The sequence below is a fragment of the Convolutriloba macropyga genome, chromosome 2 (assembly GCF_964194025.1).
Source record: "Convolutriloba macropyga chromosome 2, txConMacr16.3, whole genome shotgun sequence".
In the NCBI taxonomy this organism is placed as follows: Eukaryota; Metazoa; Xenacoelomorpha; order Acoela; family Convolutidae; genus Convolutriloba; species Convolutriloba macropyga.
Genome location: NC_134469.1, coordinates 17,709,865 through 17,728,935, shown reverse-complemented (window position 1 = coordinate 17,728,935; position 19,071 = coordinate 17,709,865). Strand labels below are relative to the sequence as shown.

General features: G+C 38.1%; 2 protein-coding genes across 2 annotated transcripts; both read left to right on the top strand.

Annotated features, from left to right (window-relative positions):
* The first annotated feature begins 5,435 nt into the window (after positions 1–5,435).
* Positions 5,436–8,600, top strand: LOC142357409 (nose resistant to fluoxetine protein 6-like). Its single transcript, XM_075409051.1, is given in 3 exon segments — positions 5,436–6,143; positions 6,491–6,638; positions 6,641–8,600. Coding segments are annotated over 3 exon segments (2,049 nt in total). The 5' UTR covers positions 5,436–5,969; the 3' UTR covers positions 8,368–8,600.
* A 114-nt stretch (positions 8,601–8,714) lies between these two features.
* On the top strand, positions 8,715–18,955 carry LOC142357396 (uncharacterized). Its single transcript, XM_075409045.1, has 4 exons — positions 8,715–9,366; positions 13,095–13,287; positions 13,701–13,926; positions 18,599–18,955. Exons 1-4 carry the CDS (start codon positions 9,107–9,109, stop codon positions 18,880–18,882), a joined length of 963 nt encoding a protein of 320 aa, XP_075265160.1. The 5' UTR covers positions 8,715–9,106; the 3' UTR covers positions 18,883–18,955.
* Positions 18,956–19,071: the final 116 nt, after the last annotated feature.

Here is a 19,071-nt window from a genome sequence, read left to right as displayed (position 1 = left end):
AAGCTCTCAATCTGAAATATGTTTATTGATAAGATAAAAGCAATTGTGAGAAACGGTAGTATGTAATCGTTGTAGCGCAGTTGGTAAGATGGAGGACTGCTATTCTGAGGGTCGAGGATTGGTTCGAACCCGTGTCGTGTACGCTCCTTCTTGGTTGACTTGAAAAATTCTACTCAACACCATGCTGCATGCTGTTGGAGAGCAATTCTTGAGACGCGACTGGGTTTATGTTCCTGTGTGTGTGTTTGGGGGATGAAAATGGTAATGTTGTATATTAAACAAGTAAGGTCTAAAATGGGACAAATTATTTTTGCGTGATTAAGGGGCCATTCGAAGCGGATGTTCAGGAGCCGCATTGAGCAGCTTGGTTATGCGAACATATCGAGAGAGGTCAATGAGCTAAAAGGCTCAAAGTAGATGGGTGAGAACCGAACCTGGGGCAAAAGACCGTTATTAAGGTGCAGTTACCATGCAGCTATGAGGCTTTGGAAGTATGCTCGCCCTGAGGGAGGATTTACTGTCCTGGGTACTACATTTTTTAATTGCTCCTGAACGAATTAAAGTTTTAGCTTTACCGATTCTGCGCTAATCTGGAACACTCTTAGCTTTCAACTAAGTTTTTCATGCTTTTTGTTTTTTGCGTGATCTCAAATGCTCTCAATCTGAAATATGTTTATTGATAAGATAAAAGCAATTGTGAGAAACGGTAGTATGTAATCGTTTTAGCGCAGTTGGTGAGATGGAGGACTGCTATTCTGAGGGTCGAGGGCTCGAAACCGCGTCGGGTAGCCTCCCTTTTGTAGACATGAAAATTTCTACTCAACACAATGCTGCCTGTTGTTCGAGAGCAATTCTTGCGACGCGAGTCTCTTTTTGTTCCTGTGTGTGTTTGGGGGATGAAAATGGTAATAATATATATTTAACGCGTCAGCTCTTAAAATGGGACAAAGTTTTTGCATGTTTAAGGGGCCACTCGAAGCATATGTTTAGGAGCCGCTTTGAGCAGCATTGTTAAGCGAACATATCGAAAGCGGTCAATGAGCTAAAAGGCTCAAAGTAGATGGGTGAGAACCGAAGCTGGGGCAAAAGACTGTTGGTAAGGTGCAGTTACCATGAGGCTTTGGAAGTAGATTAGTGCAGATGGAGGATTTACTGTCCTGAATACTACATTTTTTTTATTGCTCCTGAACGAAAAAAGTTTTAGTTTTACTGATTCTGCGCTAATCTAGAACAGTCTTAGCTATCAACTAAGTTTTTCACGTTTTATTTTCTGATTTTTGCGTGATCGCAAATGCTCTCAATCTGAAATGTGTTTATTGATAAGATAAAAGCGATTGTGAGCATTGGTGGTATTTAATCGTTATAGCGCAGTTGGTAAGATGGAGGACTGCTATTCTGAAGGTCGAGGGTTCGAACTCGCATCGGGTACCCTCCTTTTGTAGACATGAAAATTTCTACTCAACACAATGCTGCCTGTTATTCGAGAGCAATTCTTGCGACGCGAGGCGGTTTATGTTCCTGTGTGTTTTCGGGGGGGGGGGGGGGGGAGAAAATGTTAATACTATATATTATCGCGTCACCTCTTAAAATGGGACAAAGTTTTTGCATGTTTAAGGGGCCACTCGAAGCGCATGTTTAGGAACCGCGTTGAGCAGCATTGTTAAGCGACATATCGAAAGCGGTCAATGAGCTAAAAGGCTCAAAGTAGATGGGTGAGAACGGAACCTGGGACAAAGGACTGCTAGTCAGGTGCAGTTACCACAAGGCTATGAGGGCTTCAAAAGTATGCTCGCACAGAGGGAGAGTTTAGTGTCCTGAGAACTACGTGTTTTTATGCTCTTGAACGAAGTTTGAAGTATTTATTGTAAAAGTACGTTTTTATGCAAAGTTTTAGCTTTACAGAGTCTGCGCTAATCTATAACTGTTAGCTTTGAACTAAGTTTTCCACGATTTACTTTTGAATTTTCGGTGGTCTCAAATGCTCTCAATCTGAAATATGTTTAAAAGGGATTGTGGGAAATGGTGGTATGTAGTGGTTACAGAGCAGTTGGTAAGATAGAGGACTGCTTTTCTGAGGGTCGAGGATTGGTTCGAACCCGTGTCGGGTACGTTCCTTTTTGGTTGCCTTGAAAATTTCTACTTAGCACCATGCTGACTGTTCGAGAGCAATTCTTGAGACGCTAGTCGGTTTATGTTCCTGTGTGTTTGGGGGGTGAAGATGGTAATCCTGTATATTAAACGTGTGAAATATAAAATGGGCCAAAATTTTTTCGCTTTATTAAGGGGCCATTCGAAGCGGATGTTTAGGAGCCGCATTGAGCAGCATGGTTAAGCGAACATATCGAGAGAGGCCAATTAGATAAAAAGCTCAAAGTAGATGGGTGTGAACCGAACCTGGGCAAAAGACCGTTAGTAAGGTGCAGTTACCATGAGGCTATGAGGCTTTGGAAGTATGTTCGCCCAGAGGAAGGATTTACTGTCCTGGGTACTACGTTTTTTAATTGCTCCTGAACGAATTAAAGTTTTAGCTTTAGAGTTTCTGCGCTAATCTAGAACACTCTTAGCTTTCAACTAAGTTTTTCATGCTTTTTATATTTTCTTTTCTGCGTGATCTCAAGTGCTCTCAATCTGAAATGTGTCTATTGATAAGATAAAAGCAATTGTGAGAAACGGTGGTATGTGATCGTTATAGCGCTGTTGGTAAGATCGTGGACTGCTATTCAGGGTCGAGGATTGGTTCGAACCCGTGTCGGGTACGTTCCTTCTGGGTTGAACTGAAAATTTCTACTCAAACACCATGCTGCCTGTTGTTCGAGAGCAATTCTTGCGATGCGAGTCGGTTTATGTTCCTGTATGTGTTTGGGGGGTGAAAAATGGTAATACTATATAATTAACGCATATTCAAGCACATGCCTGCCGTTGAAAAACAATCCTTTATATTAAACGCGTGAGCTCTAAAATGGGACAAAATTTTAGCATGTTTGTGGCCTATCGAAGCACATTTAAGAGCCGCATTGTGCAACATGATTAGGCGAACGTATCGAGAGAGGTCAATGACCTAAAAAGCTCAAGGTAGATGGGTCGGAACCTAACCTGGGAAAAAAGGCTTTTAGTAAGGTGCAGTTACCACGAGGATATGAGGGCTTCAAAAGTATGCTTGCGAACTAAGTTTGAAGTTTTATTGTAGGCGTAGGTTTTTTCTGCAAAGTTTCCGCTTGACAGATTCTGAGCTAATCTAGAACACTCTTTTTAGTCGCATTGTCTAATCTACCTTTCTTTCGTAAATATCAGTCGCAATTGAGCACAATGGTCAATAGCGTTTCTATCGTAACATGTTTTAGGGGTCCTTTATCATGCAACCTAGAGTAATAAATGGCCTTTGAGACGCGCTTTTCCATCATTTTCAAGCTCCTAATATGCACATTTTTTTGCGCTGATTAAGCATGCGGTATAGCAAAAAAGCAAACTCCATTGTCCAGCAATTTGCTGTAGAAAAAGCAAAAGGCAAGGATAGCTTAAGTGGTGAGACCTATGGCTGTTAAACGAGAAGCATTGGTTCGAGCCCGAGTTGTTACGAAACAGAAATCTTTACTTCTTTTAAAGCTTTTATTCGTGTAAATGGTTTTCTTATGGTTTTGCGGGCCTGCTAGTTCATCTTAAATGAATCGGAAACGTTCAGGCTACTTTTGCTAATAAATATATTTTTAAATCGTTTAAAACTGTTGTGTTGACGATGATTGCTGCTTCTCAAATTCTAATTTGTTCGTTTGTTTTTTTCTGTTTTAGCGGATTTTGTTAAGAAGATATTTTTGCCCGTTTTAGTCAACTTTCTGAGACTATTTATTGCATGTATCTTTATAAGGGCCACAGTTATTCTATACATTCATCATTGTTTAGAAGTTGAGCTGACGCAATGAGCGCTGCTTTTTTCATAGTTTTTTTTCTGTTTTGCCATTTTGAAAGCTAAAAGGCAAATTTTGTGGTCATTTCATAGGTTACAGGCTAGAAATTGAAACAATTGTTTAAGTTCCCCAACTTTGACTGCCGGTTTGCATTTTTCTGTCAATTTGGTAACAAGTTATTCTCTAATAAACGTCTCCAAACCAAATGGTTGAGAAGGTTGTTCACTGCAAAGGTATTTTGTGGCCAAAACACTAAGGGCTAGACTAAGGTCTCGTCTAAGAGAAAAACCCAGAAAATTCTATTGTTTTGTAAATTTCTATTCCCAGGAGTTAGTAAGATCCTAATTTTTGAATTGGGCAGCCAGTTCAATACAACAGCAACTAGTTTCAATTATTATGCGCCGAGAGTTTTAGATTGTATTTTTAAAAAGTTTTAAAAAACCAATGAGATGTGACGCTTTTAAGTTTTCTTCAGATGAGAACTTAATTGTTTTCAGAAATAATTGAGGCATTTAAAACGTAGCTATTTAGATGTTTCACTGTGCAGTTTTAATAGTATATGATTGCAATCAACAGTTGGCTCATTAAAAACGGCTTTGGATTCGCGCTATCCACTCCATAGCTACTATTCGATCAATTCCTGTACAGTTATTTATTAGCTTTTAGGTTTTTCTTATTGTTAACAAAGAGTATTTCGCGAAAGAAATTTTTAAGTTAGGTAAGACGTTTCGGTCAATTGAGTTCTAGGATAGTTCTCAGTGTTCTGCTGTTTATTTCCGTAGATCTGTACCTCGGGCTGTGTTGATGCGTGATGTATTTAGTCTCTCAAGTGAGTCCACATCAGGCTGTTTCCTTTCTTGGTGTTGTTTGATTAGATGTACAAACGGATGTTGACATCTGTTTTACCAGTATAATTACTTCAAATTTCTCTTACTTCTTGTGTACAGTATTTACAAATTATACCAAGTTTTCATAACTTAAGAAGGTAAATCGTCAAACAATTTTGGTACTTACTACAAGTTCTCATGTGCAAAAAAAGCTCTTGGCATCCAGTTGTTTTGGATAAACATAACGAAGTACAAGGTATGGTCGTAGATGGAAATAAGAACCGTATAGGAATTTTAAGCTAATAAATTAAGTACTAAATGAAGGGAGCTATATAATGACATATCAAGTGTTGATAGGGATATGTCACGTGTTAAGAAGGGACAAGTCGTTTACTAGTTGTCGTTTTAATTTAATAATCTCAGGAAATGCAAGCCTTGGTTATAAATTTTTTGGGGTCACCACATTGGTTGATTTAAGTTTTATCAGAAACAAATTGTGCACAAAGTCTTTTTTCAATGCTATCGCAGCCTGCCAACGTAATTGAATGTTAAAAAATAAAAACTGAAATTAGCACAGAATGTCTGAAAAGATAGCATCCTGATTTCAAAAAACTTTTGCTTAATATTGGTCATCGATTGAATCAATCAATTATCTAAGATGGGTGTCTGCTTAGAAATTTATGTTGAGTATAATTCACATATTGCCTAAGAGTGATCTTGTGGTTACCGAAAAATGACGGTTTTAAAATGTTGCTGTAATTTGAGCCAAGGTGGGTCCCCCATTAGAATAGGTTCTACCAACTGCACTTCGTTTATTCCATTTCTCTCAGCAAGAAATGCGAGCGATTTAAATTTCTAATGGAATGTTTCAAATTCGACAACTTTGTCATATTTGTAAATGTTTGCCTGAGTTTGCTGAACCGCAATTCTATTTTGCTTTGTTGCACTGCCTCTACTTGATCTAATGTTAATTGATGTTTCGTGATTGTGCTTTACCGTATATGCCATTATTATTGGTTTTTCTTGAACTTTAGTGCTGAAATTTTAAACAAATAGTTGTTGTAAAATCTAAACGACACTTCAGCAACAAATACAGCTACAGTCCAGGCGTTTAATTGCAACTTATTTAACAGTGGAATATTAATCAAACGTCTGAACAATGATGTTGTTGATGGTTTTTTGTTTGGCAAGCGTTCAACTCCAAGTCAACGTGTATGGATCTGGCATAGATCTGCAGCCGATGGACGTTGTGGAAGCTTTTGAAACTGTGGATTCTTTTGACCCGGCAGAGATCCTGTCCCTGTTTCTGGAATCGGATCCAGATAAGTGGGGAGTGAGTACTAAATGTGGGGCTGAAATTGCACTGCTCGTGAATGAACTGAAGAGTCCGAACACAAGTGTGGGAGCTTTAAAGGTTATAATTTGAAGTTTTCGACTGAAAAGGGGAATAGTATAAGTTTTTTCATCCTGATTTGGTAAAATTTATTATCAGTTTATGATTTTCCTAGACGCATAGCTATATCGATAACTGGTGTTGCAAATGGAAATAGTAACTAAATTTATTGAAGATCGAAAAGAAGGGTTGCGTTTTAGAAAAATAAGCTCGCTTCTTGGAAAATTTTTGAATCCATTGCAGACGTTTTGATGTCATATGTTATTTATTTGCATGCTTCATTACTGTCATTGTCCAGGAACGGGAGTTGGATCCCAAAAGATGTTACTTTTTTTTCTTGGTTGCTGGTCAATTGCGCGTTCTTTTAGGTCATAGATGCGTGGGGTAAAGCGATGCCAGGAATATTGCAAGGCAGTGTTAATTGGCTGGGACGTGCGTCCGAATGTCGGGACGTGGACTTCTATGAAGCACAGCAACATCTTGTTAGAATTACAATCAAACAAAACATGAACAGCTCAACAGCTCAACCGAATACAGCGTGTTCTATGGTGTCTGTTTTTCCAAGCGTTGCTCTGGTGATGACATTCTAACAGTATTCGATACGATACTCGGCATCATGAACAACACCAATGTAATTAAATTTGAGAAAACCGCGTTACTTAGCGAGGATAGTGGGAAATACGATGCTACCTTCGCGATTGCAGTTTTTGTGTTTCTGTTATTGGGAGCTTTGGTCATGGTTGGAACTGGATTGGACTACCTTATTGTCTACATGCGAGATCGTCTGATCCAATCAGAAAACAGCTACCGGTCAAGCGAGGGTGCCATCAACGACGAACGAGATCCTGAGAGCTCTTATTTGATTCAGAAAGGCGAATCTGGAAAGCGATCCATGAAAATTGAACATTTACCCTGGTGTAAGTTCTTGATAGCATTTTCCCTGGCGACTAACATTCCGAAATTGATATCAACAAAGAGTGGCGAGGGTTCAATTCTGTGTCTCAACGGAATCAGGGTTATGAGTTTGGGCTGGGTTATTCTGGGTCATACAATGTACTATTTGCTTAAATTGCAACCAGGTGTTGCCATGTATTGGAACAACTTCTTTTACTCTTTCAGCTACTTCCAAAGGTTCAACTATCAGGTCATAGGCAATGCAACATTGTCTGTAGATTCTTTCTTTGTTCTCAGTGCGTTTTTGTTGACTTACCTCACTCTGAAAAAGATGAAGAAAGCGGATGGTCATATCAAAGCGAAGTTCTGGATCCTGTTTTATGTTCGAAGGTACATAAGGCTGACACCGGCTATGGCCTTGATCATTTTGTTCACAATTGGAATCTGGAAAGTTTTGGGAAATGATTCAGTTCCAAGATGGCAACCTGGCATAAATCAGGTCGATGGATGCGAGAAAGCATGGTGGGCCAATTTGTTATACGTGAACAACTTGTATACATCTAACTTCTGCCTTGGCTGGACTTGGTACTTGGCTAACGACTTCCAGTTTTTTGCGATTTCTCCAGTTCTTGTATATTATATGTACAAACAACCAAAAATTGGGTTTGCGGCTACTGCTTCGCTAACCATATTGTCCGCTTTGTCCAATTTTATTGTCAGTTATGTTAACAATTACCCACCTTCGTCAAGTTCGCGAATGATTAACGTACATGCTAAAGAGCATTACAACAGTGATGGTGTTTTCATCAACTTGTATATCAAACCCTGGAACCGCTTTTGTTCATACGGCGTCGGAATGCTGTTTGGTTTTATGGTTTTTAAAAGCCCACCAAAGTTCAAAGGACTTAGCTTGTATTTCGTGGCGTTAGGCTGGGTTATGTTTTGGGGAGTCTCAATTGCTGTTTTGTACGGAACATACGGCGTTGCAACTGGACATTTCCCTTCAAGATTCATGTCTGCTGTGTACAATTGCTTTTCGAGACCCGCGTGGAGTTGCTGTATCTGCTGGTTAATCTGGGCTTGCATGTATGGATACGCTGGTTTCATCAACTCCTTTTTGTCAATGCGAATCTGGATTCCGTTGTCCAGACTGACGTACATGACGTATCTGGTACACATTCTTGTGATCCAGTATTTATACATGACAGCCGACAGCACTTTCAACTTCAGCTCAACAACCTACGCCGTTCAGTTTGTGGCCAATGCTGTTTTGTCCTATGCTTTCGCCTTCATCTGTGTTCTGCTGTTAGAATCTCCGGTTGTCGGAATTGAGAAACTGTTAATCGGCTAAAGTCAAGCTTCTATTTCAGTTTTGTATTATTCTGATGACGTTTGGTTAATAACCTGAGCTAGTAGCTTCTGTGCTTGTTTAAAAAATAACTTAAGGCTCTCATTAGCTTTGTCAAACCTCAACTAAGTAACCGATATGTTCTGCTGTTGGAATTGTACTGACATTGAGTTTTGTTTGGGTGTCAACGCAACATACGGCCAAATTGGTGCTCATAAATTTAGATTTAAGTAAAACTTTATTCTTCAAATTTTCACAACCCCACGAGACTATCTGAAGCATTGTGGAAATTAAGAAACAATTATGGGTTCACGGAGAGGTGTATAAGAATTGATGATAATGATGATAGAATGGTTCCAGGAAAAAGTCGTGAGTGGAAGTTGCGGGCTCATTGTTTGCTTTTAGTAATGCATATTTAGTAGAACACTTGTATTTATTTGTCCACATGGTTAAGGTAGAACCCGCTGCAAGGCTATCAGAACATAGCCAGCCTACAACGTGAGAAGAAGCGTAAAGGAAATTATTTCTTTTGTGGAAAACTGTCATTGTACAGATTTTTCCATCTAATTTTACTGCTAGTGTTTTCTAAGCAAATTAATAATTGATTACTCGCATCCAATTTAAAAATGCACGTATTTGAAACGCTCAGCCTTAGCATGCACAGCAAATACGTTGCTCAAATTCACTAATTCAGCCATCTCCAAGCCGTTTAAATTGTTCAAGCATTCTGTTTTTAAAACTAATGGTGGATTCACCTACTGTGGAAATCGAACCTTTTCCGCTTATTAACTGCTCGATTCTCAAACAAAGAAGAAACCGAGATGACCTGAAGAGCTCAGAGTCCCCAGATTTTTGCAAGGGCTGTGATCTCAGGTTGAATGCTCTAGAGAATACTAGTGATAGCTATTGTGAGTGTGGCCACGAGGCAAGTGAAGTGCTTGCTGAGTCAACGGAACAGAAATTGAGGCACCGCTACGATTGTCGTTTTTTCAAAAGAGTCACGTAAGATAAAAATCAGTTTCTGGAATGAACTTCGGTGAAGCTTTTTTATTGAAATTTTTTTTTTGAAGCTTTTTATTTTTATCTTTTGGCTGATCAATAGCTTCAATGCAATTGCTGTTGGGAGTTATTGCAAGTTTCTTTGTTTTACAGGACGAGCTGGAAAAATAAGATGTCTTGAATTATTTTCGAGCACTGTTTCGGTGAAATTTTGCCTTGTAATTGTTGCTTGTGTATTCGAACAAGTAGCGCTGTATTTCTCTTGGTTTTTATGAAGTACATTGTATTTATCCCGGATTTTTCTCTTCGTGGAAGACAAAAACAATATTTCTCCGAGAATACAAAAAAAAAACAGTAAGAGAAAACAATACATGTCTTGTGTCTTAGCAGGCGCTAGTGCGTTGTCAAACACTGGTCCCGGGAAGGAAAAGTTCGTGGTGTTTTTCTAATTGTTTTGGACACTTGAAAAACCGTGAAAAACTATGTTCAGTGTCCTGGTCGGGTAGGCTGAAAAGCGGATCTGAAAAATGATCTTGTTGTCTATCCTTTCAGAGTCTACTATGCTTCATTTTGATTAATTGCTCTTGAACGAAGTTCAAAGCAATTATTGTAAACGTGCTGGTCTTTTTTATGCAAATTTTTTGCTTGACCTTTTTTACGCTTTTCTTCTAGAACATTCTTTTACTTCGCAAGTGACTTTTCTCGCTTTCGTTCATTTTTGAGTGATCTCTATTGTTCTCACTTTGAAGTAAAGCTTATTGCTAATAAAAAAAATCGGTTGCAGCATAGCAACAATAAGGGCCTGATAGGCGATTGGTCAGTTTTTCTGGCAAAGGAGCGGCAGGTCAGTTGTTTGAATCCCGGCGTGATCAAATATTTTCCCACCTGCATGCCGTTGGGGAGCAATTCCTCCGACATTAGTCGGCTTATATTTACTTTATTAATAGCCACCATCATCTTCTCAGCCGGCTAGTATAGCGCTCCTATTTTTTTTTACTTCGTCGAACTTTTTTTCGCTTTACCCATTTTGCCGCTTTTTCGCCATTTTGCGTGAAATCTTTTTGACTTCTCTAGGCTAGTTTCACTCTTCTGTCATTCTGCTCAAAGTCCTTTTAAACAGCAGCTGCTCAGCAAAGCAATCCAAAATGAAGAGAGTCAGAAAATTGAATCCAAAAAATCAAAGTCAGAAATGGAAACGGGATAAACCCATAAAGCCCGTTTTTAGATGCCCGGTACTTGAAATATGTTCTCATAAGTTTTAGTTACTATCTATAATGCTCATTGGTATTGATACTAGACACTGTATTCTCTCACTGAGAGACAGGAGTATGTTCAATTACGAAATGACATCAAAGTAAATCGCACTTAAAAATGTTTTTATACAAAAATCCATTTTTGTTGATATTTTCTTTTCTTTCAATCCCAATAGAGTTATGGGAATCAACGGCGGCTATTTTCCGGCAATCTGCCGGGTATGTTTTAAATAAAATTAGATTTTTAAATTTGAGTTAAACATTTGTAATTATTTCTCGGAAAAATTCATTCTTTCTTTGAAATTTCCTATTTTCCTAGCATTTCTAGTTTACTGCTAAATATGTTTTCTGCGTTTGCAGGAACTGTTTGTTCGAAGTGGTTACTAAATCAGGCTATGGAGCACATTGCTACCAACACTGATATAATTAATGTGAAGATTTTTCGAAAATCGCAAAATCATTGACGAAAAAATCCTGTAAGGCAATTTCGTGGTGATCAAGTATCTGGTTATTCATTGTATCAATGGGTGGGACAGGTTGTGTGAAGACCTCATTTGAAACGTCTGGAGAATATTGGTCCTTTTTATGGAGTTAAGATGTTCATGGAGTTAATAGTTTTTATTTGTAATAAAGTTTTTAAATTAAAAAGTAAATCATCTAAAGCCCATCGCCGGAATGGTTCTTTTACTGAATTGTATGACCTTGCTTTTAAAGTACACCTTCGGGGTCTAATATTTGAGGGTAATCGAAAAAAAAGTACATCAAAGATTGAGCTAAAAATGAAATGTTCGGATGAAAAAGGCCCCGATGAATATTGACTGGTCTGGGGTTCGTCAATCGCTACGTCTATCTAAGATTTTGTTATAGCTGCGAAGCTGTAAGGTGAGCGAGCGTAGCTATATTGCGGTGATCTTGGTTTTTGTTTTTGTTTCTTCGTCGGGCGCTGTTTAAGATTTTTTCAGGCTGCAAACTTCAGAAGAACAATTTTGTTGATCTTCTCATGCTGCAATTTCTTTGCTTATTTGCTACTTTTATGTGAGTGGCGTCATTTCTTAAACTAATTGACGGTGAATTTTAAGCTTTACCGGATGATAAGTGTTTTGATTATAGTTGACTTTTGAGATCTCTTTACCCCCTTTAAAGGTCAATATTGGTCTCCTAAATAGTGATTAGTGGTAATAATAAATTATGGCGACCAAAATGAAATAAGTAATTTGAAATTTTTCGAAAAGATTTTTTTTACTTTGAAAACTTCTTTGAAAAAGTTGACAAGTGCAGCAAAAAGTTGCTATCTACATCACGTAAGTCTATTTCGCTGCTATTTCGGCAGTCTGCCGGCTATAGTTTTTTTCAAACCTATCAATAAAATGAAGATTAATAGAACAACTAACACTATATACAGATTAAGGATACATGAAAGATGAGAAGTATCCTCTGAGAAATATGCTCTCTAATAAGGCACAAGCAGACGAATGAAACTAACAACCGCCTTTATGCGACAACTAATTTTTTAACCTTTTAGAGCCACGGAAACCAATGATGAAGCTCCCTAGAAGAAGGAGGCTGACTATTCTTAGGGAGGCCATTTTGTGTCGAAAAAAAATAAATCTTATTGCTTATTAAGCTTGAAATCTGAAATGAAATCTTCTTGCCGGTAATTTTTTTCGGGACTAAGTTTTTCATTTTCCTCCAGTATTCTCAATCAATTTCCAAACATTGTTTTGCGGAAAATATCCGACAGTATACCGCCTGTGATTGTCTATTTTTGATAAATTTTTCGATGTACAAGTTTTTCTTTCTAATGCGGGCAAGTTAGTTTCCAACAATAAACTATTATGAGTTGATTTGACGGATTTTCTCTGTATTCCCCTCTTCCCCCACGTCCATTTGCATCCCCAATTACACTAGTTATAGCGTATTGTTTGCATTTCATACAATTACGCAGAAAAAACATTTACAATTTAATGATGTAGCGAAGTTATGGAGTTGTCACATTTACAGTATTTCAACTTTGCTTATAATGTAGGCAGACAATAATGTGTATTTTACTATTTTGCGCTTATCTTTCTTGAGATTTGCTTTATGGCAGTGGAAACAAAAGTCATCTAATCTTCTACAGGTGCCCGCAATTTATTATGATTAAAATAAGGAATCTCCAAGGACCAAAAGCTACATATTTGGGGGGGGGTAGAAACAGACTGGTTATATAGGACTGGAGGAGGGGGGGCAAAACAGAAGAGATCTGATTTTACATATCGTTTCCCAACTTAATCGTTTACAACTAAACTTCAAGAGTAACAGCGCTGTATTTTTTAGTGGTTTAACGTGCATAATTTTGAACCACATTATTAAATCTCCTGCATCTTTACAGAATGAGGCGTAGAATTTAAAACTTAAACTTGAACGTTATGATGGGGGCAGGGCACTTTTTATCTTCAATTGAATGTTCAACTAGTTTTTGTTGGTTTTGTCTATTAGCTACACTGATTGGGACCGAAGTAAACGCCATGTGTTAGTGTCAATTCCGAAAGCGCCTCGGAGACACAAATCAGCAAATGAGCCTCAGCTGTCCTTAGAGGAACTCCTGTTGCAACAGACGACAGCCGCAAACCACAGGAGTGCTATGCAAGAGTTGGCCAAGATGCAGGCTGCTATGGCTCTCAGAGAATCGGTCAGTTGGAGCTTTATTTGTTGCATTTGCGTCTCTATATAGTCCCGTCTTGAATCAAATAATCAACGAATGAGCACTAAGCGTGCAGTAGCAAGTGTGTGATAATTGATCGTCAAAAAGCGGGCAAATAATTTGGATTTGTTAACGTTCTCGAAGTGTATTTGGTCATCATTTGACTTTTGCACCGCTGTTTTTGCTGTTTCTAATTCTCTAGTCAGTATGAATTTTTTAAACCATAGATTATGTATTTTGGAACTAGTCGGTTTGCTATTGTATCTTTGTAAAATTGATATTGTTGCATCATTAGCTTAAAATTTTAGCTGGCTCTAATTTTCACCTTTAATACGTATCAATTGCCTTGGTAATTTATTCGATTACAAGTTAAATAAATTGTTTTATGATTTGACCAACAGGAACATCAAGACAAAAAATATCTGCGCTACTCACGTGAGCTGGAGAAACGTGCGATGCAGCTGTGTCCATTGGAGGACATTCTAGTTGAGAGGATAACTCATGTCTCACGAAGGAATAACCTCTTATGGGATGTCAACAACAGTAACAACAACCACTTGGGCCATGCGGATGACTCACATGCCAGAAGGTCAAGCCAGGAGAGCAGACAAAGAAATGTATCTCAGGGTGCGATAATATTTGTTGATCAACAGTTAGAAATCTGCAGTATGCTTAGAATAGCATATCTTTAAGCATTGGGTAGTTTAGTTACTCTGGTTAACTCAAACATTATATATGTATATATGTTTGAGGGTGGGCAAAATCTAGTGAGGTGGGTGAAGATGCAATCAGAAGTTCTCCGATTTGATGTATATGATTTGACTTTTCGGTGATCAAAATTTCTTTAAGTAATTTAAACGTTTTGTACCGTCGAATGCCATGGTAATTCATTTTCTACGGAAAAGTAGTGCTCGCGTCGTTTACTCAAATTGGTTTTTCATTGACTTTTTGTCAAACAAATTGCTCTCGAACGAAGTTTAAAGCCATTATTGTAAACGTGCGTCTTTTTATGTAAAATTTTTGCTTGGCCGTTCTGATTTTTTGAGTGATTTTTACCCACTTGACTTTTTGCCTTTTTAAGCAGCTGAACTCAATTGATTAACGTGACATTTGATTTTAAAAAATCAAATAAATGCGCGCCGAAAGTGTTGTCATTTTAAAAATTGGAATACTTTCCGTTTGTGCCCCCCATCTTAGTGGGCGGATATTATTTGTATCCCCTAGACGCACGTGCCATATTTTTACATGGCGCATAACGGAAAAGATCCTGAAAATTTAATCGAGTATATAATAACCTCAAATGGCGCCATTTGAAGACCTTCTTATTCCCGCTCCTCCGGTCACCCCCCTTCCCCTCCCGCGACGGAAACAGGCTGCAATAGATCAAGCTCTCATCGTTTTCTAGAGCAATTGAATTCTTCCGACGTTAGTTGGTTGGTTGTTTGCTTTTACATAGTGTGAGTTATACAATCTCAAAATTTTGTCGCTAACTTTTTTGTGTATCTCATGTAAGGGAAATTTCATTCACTTTTCTTAGAAATCCACGATTGGCAATTTAGGCACCTGTTGCTAGTCTTTTCTTTCGAAGCTCTCTTTGATTGAGTAGTGTATTATTCGCTGGATTTTCTTATTACAATTTTTGCTATAAACGGTTTGTAGCGCAGAAACTGAAAACAATAGTTTGGTCATTCAAGGTGTGTTTAACAAAAGTGACGAGATGTCGTAAAGAGACTTTTATTTTGTTTAGTTTCTTCTTAATTATTTTTGATAATGTCATTTATCTCATTCAAAGTCTTTGCTTCATTTATATAGGGTACGAGAGTGCATTTAATTTTATCGCACTCTATTTGAAAGAATTCGTACACATAAAGCAAACTTAACTTTTTTAGCATCAACTAGTGGTGAAGAAACTGCAATTACTGGTGGTGTTTATGAAATCTGTCGAATGTCTTGATCTTCAATTTTCTGTACAATAGAAATTTTGGCTCTAGCAGGCAAGATTATGATTTATAGCTGTAAAGACTTGCTATTGGAAGATCATGTTTTGCATTCTGTCAGATTATCCGCCTTATATTATCAAAGTACTATCCTTCTGGCTGTCCATGTTGTGTGTCAATGCTTTTCGTCTCTCATCGGCCGCTCTCTAGCTCCTTTGATCTCTATCTTTCTGTGCGTTTTTGTGTGTCTCTGTCTGTCGGTATGTCTGTCTGTCTTTGTCTGCCTGCCTGCCTGTCTGTCTGTTTGTCTGTCTGTCTCTATGTATGTATGTATGTATGTATGTATGTATGTATGTTTGTATGTTTGTATGTTTGTATGTTTGTGTGTTTGTATGTATGTATGTATGTATGTATGTATGTATGTATGTATGTATGTATGTATGTATGTATGTATGTATGTATATATATATATATATATATATATATATGTATGTATATGTATGTATGGATGTATGTATGTATGTATGTATGTATGTATGTATGTATGTATGTATTCATGTATGTATGTATGTATGTATGTATGTATGTATGTATGTATGTATGTATGTATGTATGTATGTATGTATGTATGTATGTATGTATGTATGTATGTATGTATGTATGTATGTATGTATGTATGTATGTATGTATGTATGTATGTATGTATGTATGTATGTATGTATGTATGTATGTATGTATGTATGTATGTATGTATGTATGTATGTATGTATGTATGCATGCATGCATGTATGTATGTATGTATGCATGTATGTATGTATGTATGTATGTATGTATGTATGTATGTATGTATGTATGTATGTATGTATGTATGTAATGTATGTATGTATATATGTATTATGTATGTATGTATGTATGTGTTTGTATGTCGGTCCGTGTATCTATCTCTCTCTCCCTCTCTAAGGTGCTTGTAACGAGCTGTAGGACTTGAGCTATTAAGGTGGTGATACACTTTTGGATTGTTTCTGTTAGTAAAGTTTGTTTTCCCCGATTTATAAAAATGGTACTTTGTTTTCTGCGACAGCTACAGTGAATTGAGGTTAACATTAGTTTTGTCTTGTTCATAGTCGCAATGCGATAGCTACGACCATATGACGTTGCAGTCACTTCAAATCTGATTTTTGTACATTCGCTCATACAATTTCAAATGAATTGCGTGCGTCACGTCCTTTTTTGCTCTTAGTGGAGCGAGTTTGTTCATTTGCCTGATTAAGTTTTTGGTTACACGTGACTTACCTCATTCAAAAATGGCTCCCTCGCTCGTATTCAAAGAGATAAGGTCAAGTGAATGAGTGTCACTCTATATGAAGGTTATTTTAATGCCGCTAATCGAAGCAGCAATGATTTATACATATTGTTTTTCAAAATATAACATCTCAACGTGTAATGAAGAGAAGACATTTTTCGTCTGTAGTTAGCAGCTGCAAGTCGTACCTAAGGGAGTCCAAATTTGTCGAGCTTGATTTGCGCACTCCAAGAAATTGTTTGATGTCGCGAGGCATTGAAACCTCGTGGAATCAGTGCAGGATATGTCAGTTAATTAAATTATCCTAGAAGCCAGGTATTTCAAAATTATTGCTCCTCTCAATTTTAGGTAGTGTTTTAATTCAACAAATTTGGGTTTCCGTACCTCAAATATGCCCGAAGCAGTTCTTGCAGGGATTGCCGCAGTATCAAGCTTTTCTCATACGAAATTGAAATCATTGGACTAATGATTTATTATGTCATAAACTGCTTTGAAGAGCCAAATGCTGGGTTGTTTCTAATTTTTTTTCTGCATTGTATATAAGTTATTAAATGAGTTTTTGAAGTTGATCCCTTGACTAGCATATCGTATTGCATTGCTGATTGGAAATAGGTTTTATATCTTATGGGAACCCCTCTGTTTACCTTATTGTAGTCCCGAAACCACTGCAAGATGTTTTGACAGCTTTTTAATTACTCTCAAACGAAGATTGTAGAAATTATATCAGTCCTGTCTGTGTTCTTATGCGATTTTTTGTCTGACACATTTGACTTTTCGTACTCAAAAACGGGATGACAGGTAGCTCACGGAGGGCTTTAAGTGGCCGTGCAGCTCTCTTAGAGCCTTACAACTTATTAGTCTCCAAGTATGCGATTCACCGAAACTGTTCTGAGAGACAATTTCAGGGTGCGTGAGGGGGGGGGGCACCCCTGCACATTGTTCAGGCCGTAAGATTGTGGGCCCCGTGCAGCCAAAGAGCCCCTCTCCCACCGTTGCTCCACCCCTCTCATAGTCACCGAAGCCAACCGCTTGCCGGGCGTTTGAGAGCAATACGCCCGACGTTAGTCGGCCATGTTTTTAAGTTGTTGGATGTGTATACTGAAATTCAGAGTTTGATTCGGAGTCACTCGAAGTTTGATCCGGAGTCATACCCTACTGTTTGAGTTCGTTCAATTTCCTTATCGAATACGACATCAGTTGGGTAATTGGAAAAGAACTTTGTTTTATGTTATGTTTAGCATTAGATGTTTCCTGTTGAATCAATTTATCAGCTTAATTAATTCTTGACTAAGGCGAGGTTCGTCGTCGCTCATCGAAGTTTTTTGCATCGTCAGAAAAAAATTGTCAAAAATAGAGGCGCGAGAAGTATTCCGTGCAGAAACCGCGCTCCATACGTGATCTATTGGTTGGACATAAGGTAAACCAGTTCAAAACTGTTCCTCCGAGTTTGTGTTTCTCCAATTTCATTGTCAAGTTTTCTTGACGCAAAATTTGTGCTTAACCGTTTTCTTCTAGAACATTCTGTCGAAATCTCTCGAGTAACTTTTGGCCGCTCAACTTATATTCATGCGTGATCTAAATAGCTCTTCATAAATTAAGTCTTGTTGCTAAACCAAAAGCTATTGTAAGGTAGGATATTACCAGGACCGCATAGCTGAGTGGTTTTAGTCTAGCAAGCCGACTATCGCGGGTTCAGATTCTTCGCTAGTCAACTTTTCTGCCGCCATAAAGAAAAATTTATCTAGACCTCAGCCCTCTCTGAATTAAATTGTTCCGACTGGCGTTCGAGAGCAATTTGTCCAACCTTAGACGGTTTATGTTTTCTATTAATATAGTACTTACCTCAGTATAAAGTGGCTCTTTAAACGTTTTTAAATAGACGCTTTGTATTTCTTTTTGGATGACGCTGATCTTAAAAAATTGTAGACGTTCGACCTTCGATTATCATGAAAACGGCGGTTTCAGAAGCTTTTTGAAGTTTTTTGAAAGTGTCATCTCAGTTGGCGCGAACATCACAAGTGCATCTCAAAAAGTGACGTTTTGATTTACCTGTTTTCAGGTTTACCAATGAACCATGGAGGCAGCACTATTTCTGGTAGCGACAACAGCTCCCTTCGAGTCTCCCTTTCACGTCTGGGTGCTGCTGGCTTTGGGGGTGGCGGAGGCCGGACCAGCAGTTTGGCAACTCATAGATCGGAGTCGAAAGTTGGAGGAGGCATCTTTGGTGGCGGGGCTGGTGTTGGTGGTGGTCACACTACTCGACAAATGGTCATTGAAAAGAGAATCCGCGTTCCCACTCCTTTGACCATCGAGCCTGTGACCTTTAATTTTGACTTCCAATGATTCTATGATGTCTTTGTATGTTTAATTCATGTTCTGACCGTGTATGGCTTTGCAATTTAGCAGTTCCACATTCTTTTTTTGTACAATATTTATGACCGATGGTTAAAAAAATTCGGAGGCAAGTATGAGATTTAGTCTGATAATTCAGAGACAAAAACGAATGAAATTTAGCTATCTCTCGAATCATTT

Bases quoted from the DNA above. Each gene is read 5' to 3' on its own strand.
- LOC142357396 (XM_075409045.1), top strand. From the start codon at position 9,107: ATGGTGGATTCACCTACTGTGGAAATCGAACCTTTTCCGCTTATTAAC. The intron at 9,367-13,094 runs GTAAGATAAAAA...TTTGTCTATTAG, and splicing joins CGTTTTTTCAAAAGAGTCAC to CTACACTGATTGGGACCGAA. The intron at 13,288-13,700 runs GTCAGTTGGAGC...TTTGACCAACAG, and splicing joins CTATGGCTCTCAGAGAATCG to GAACATCAAGACAAAAAATA.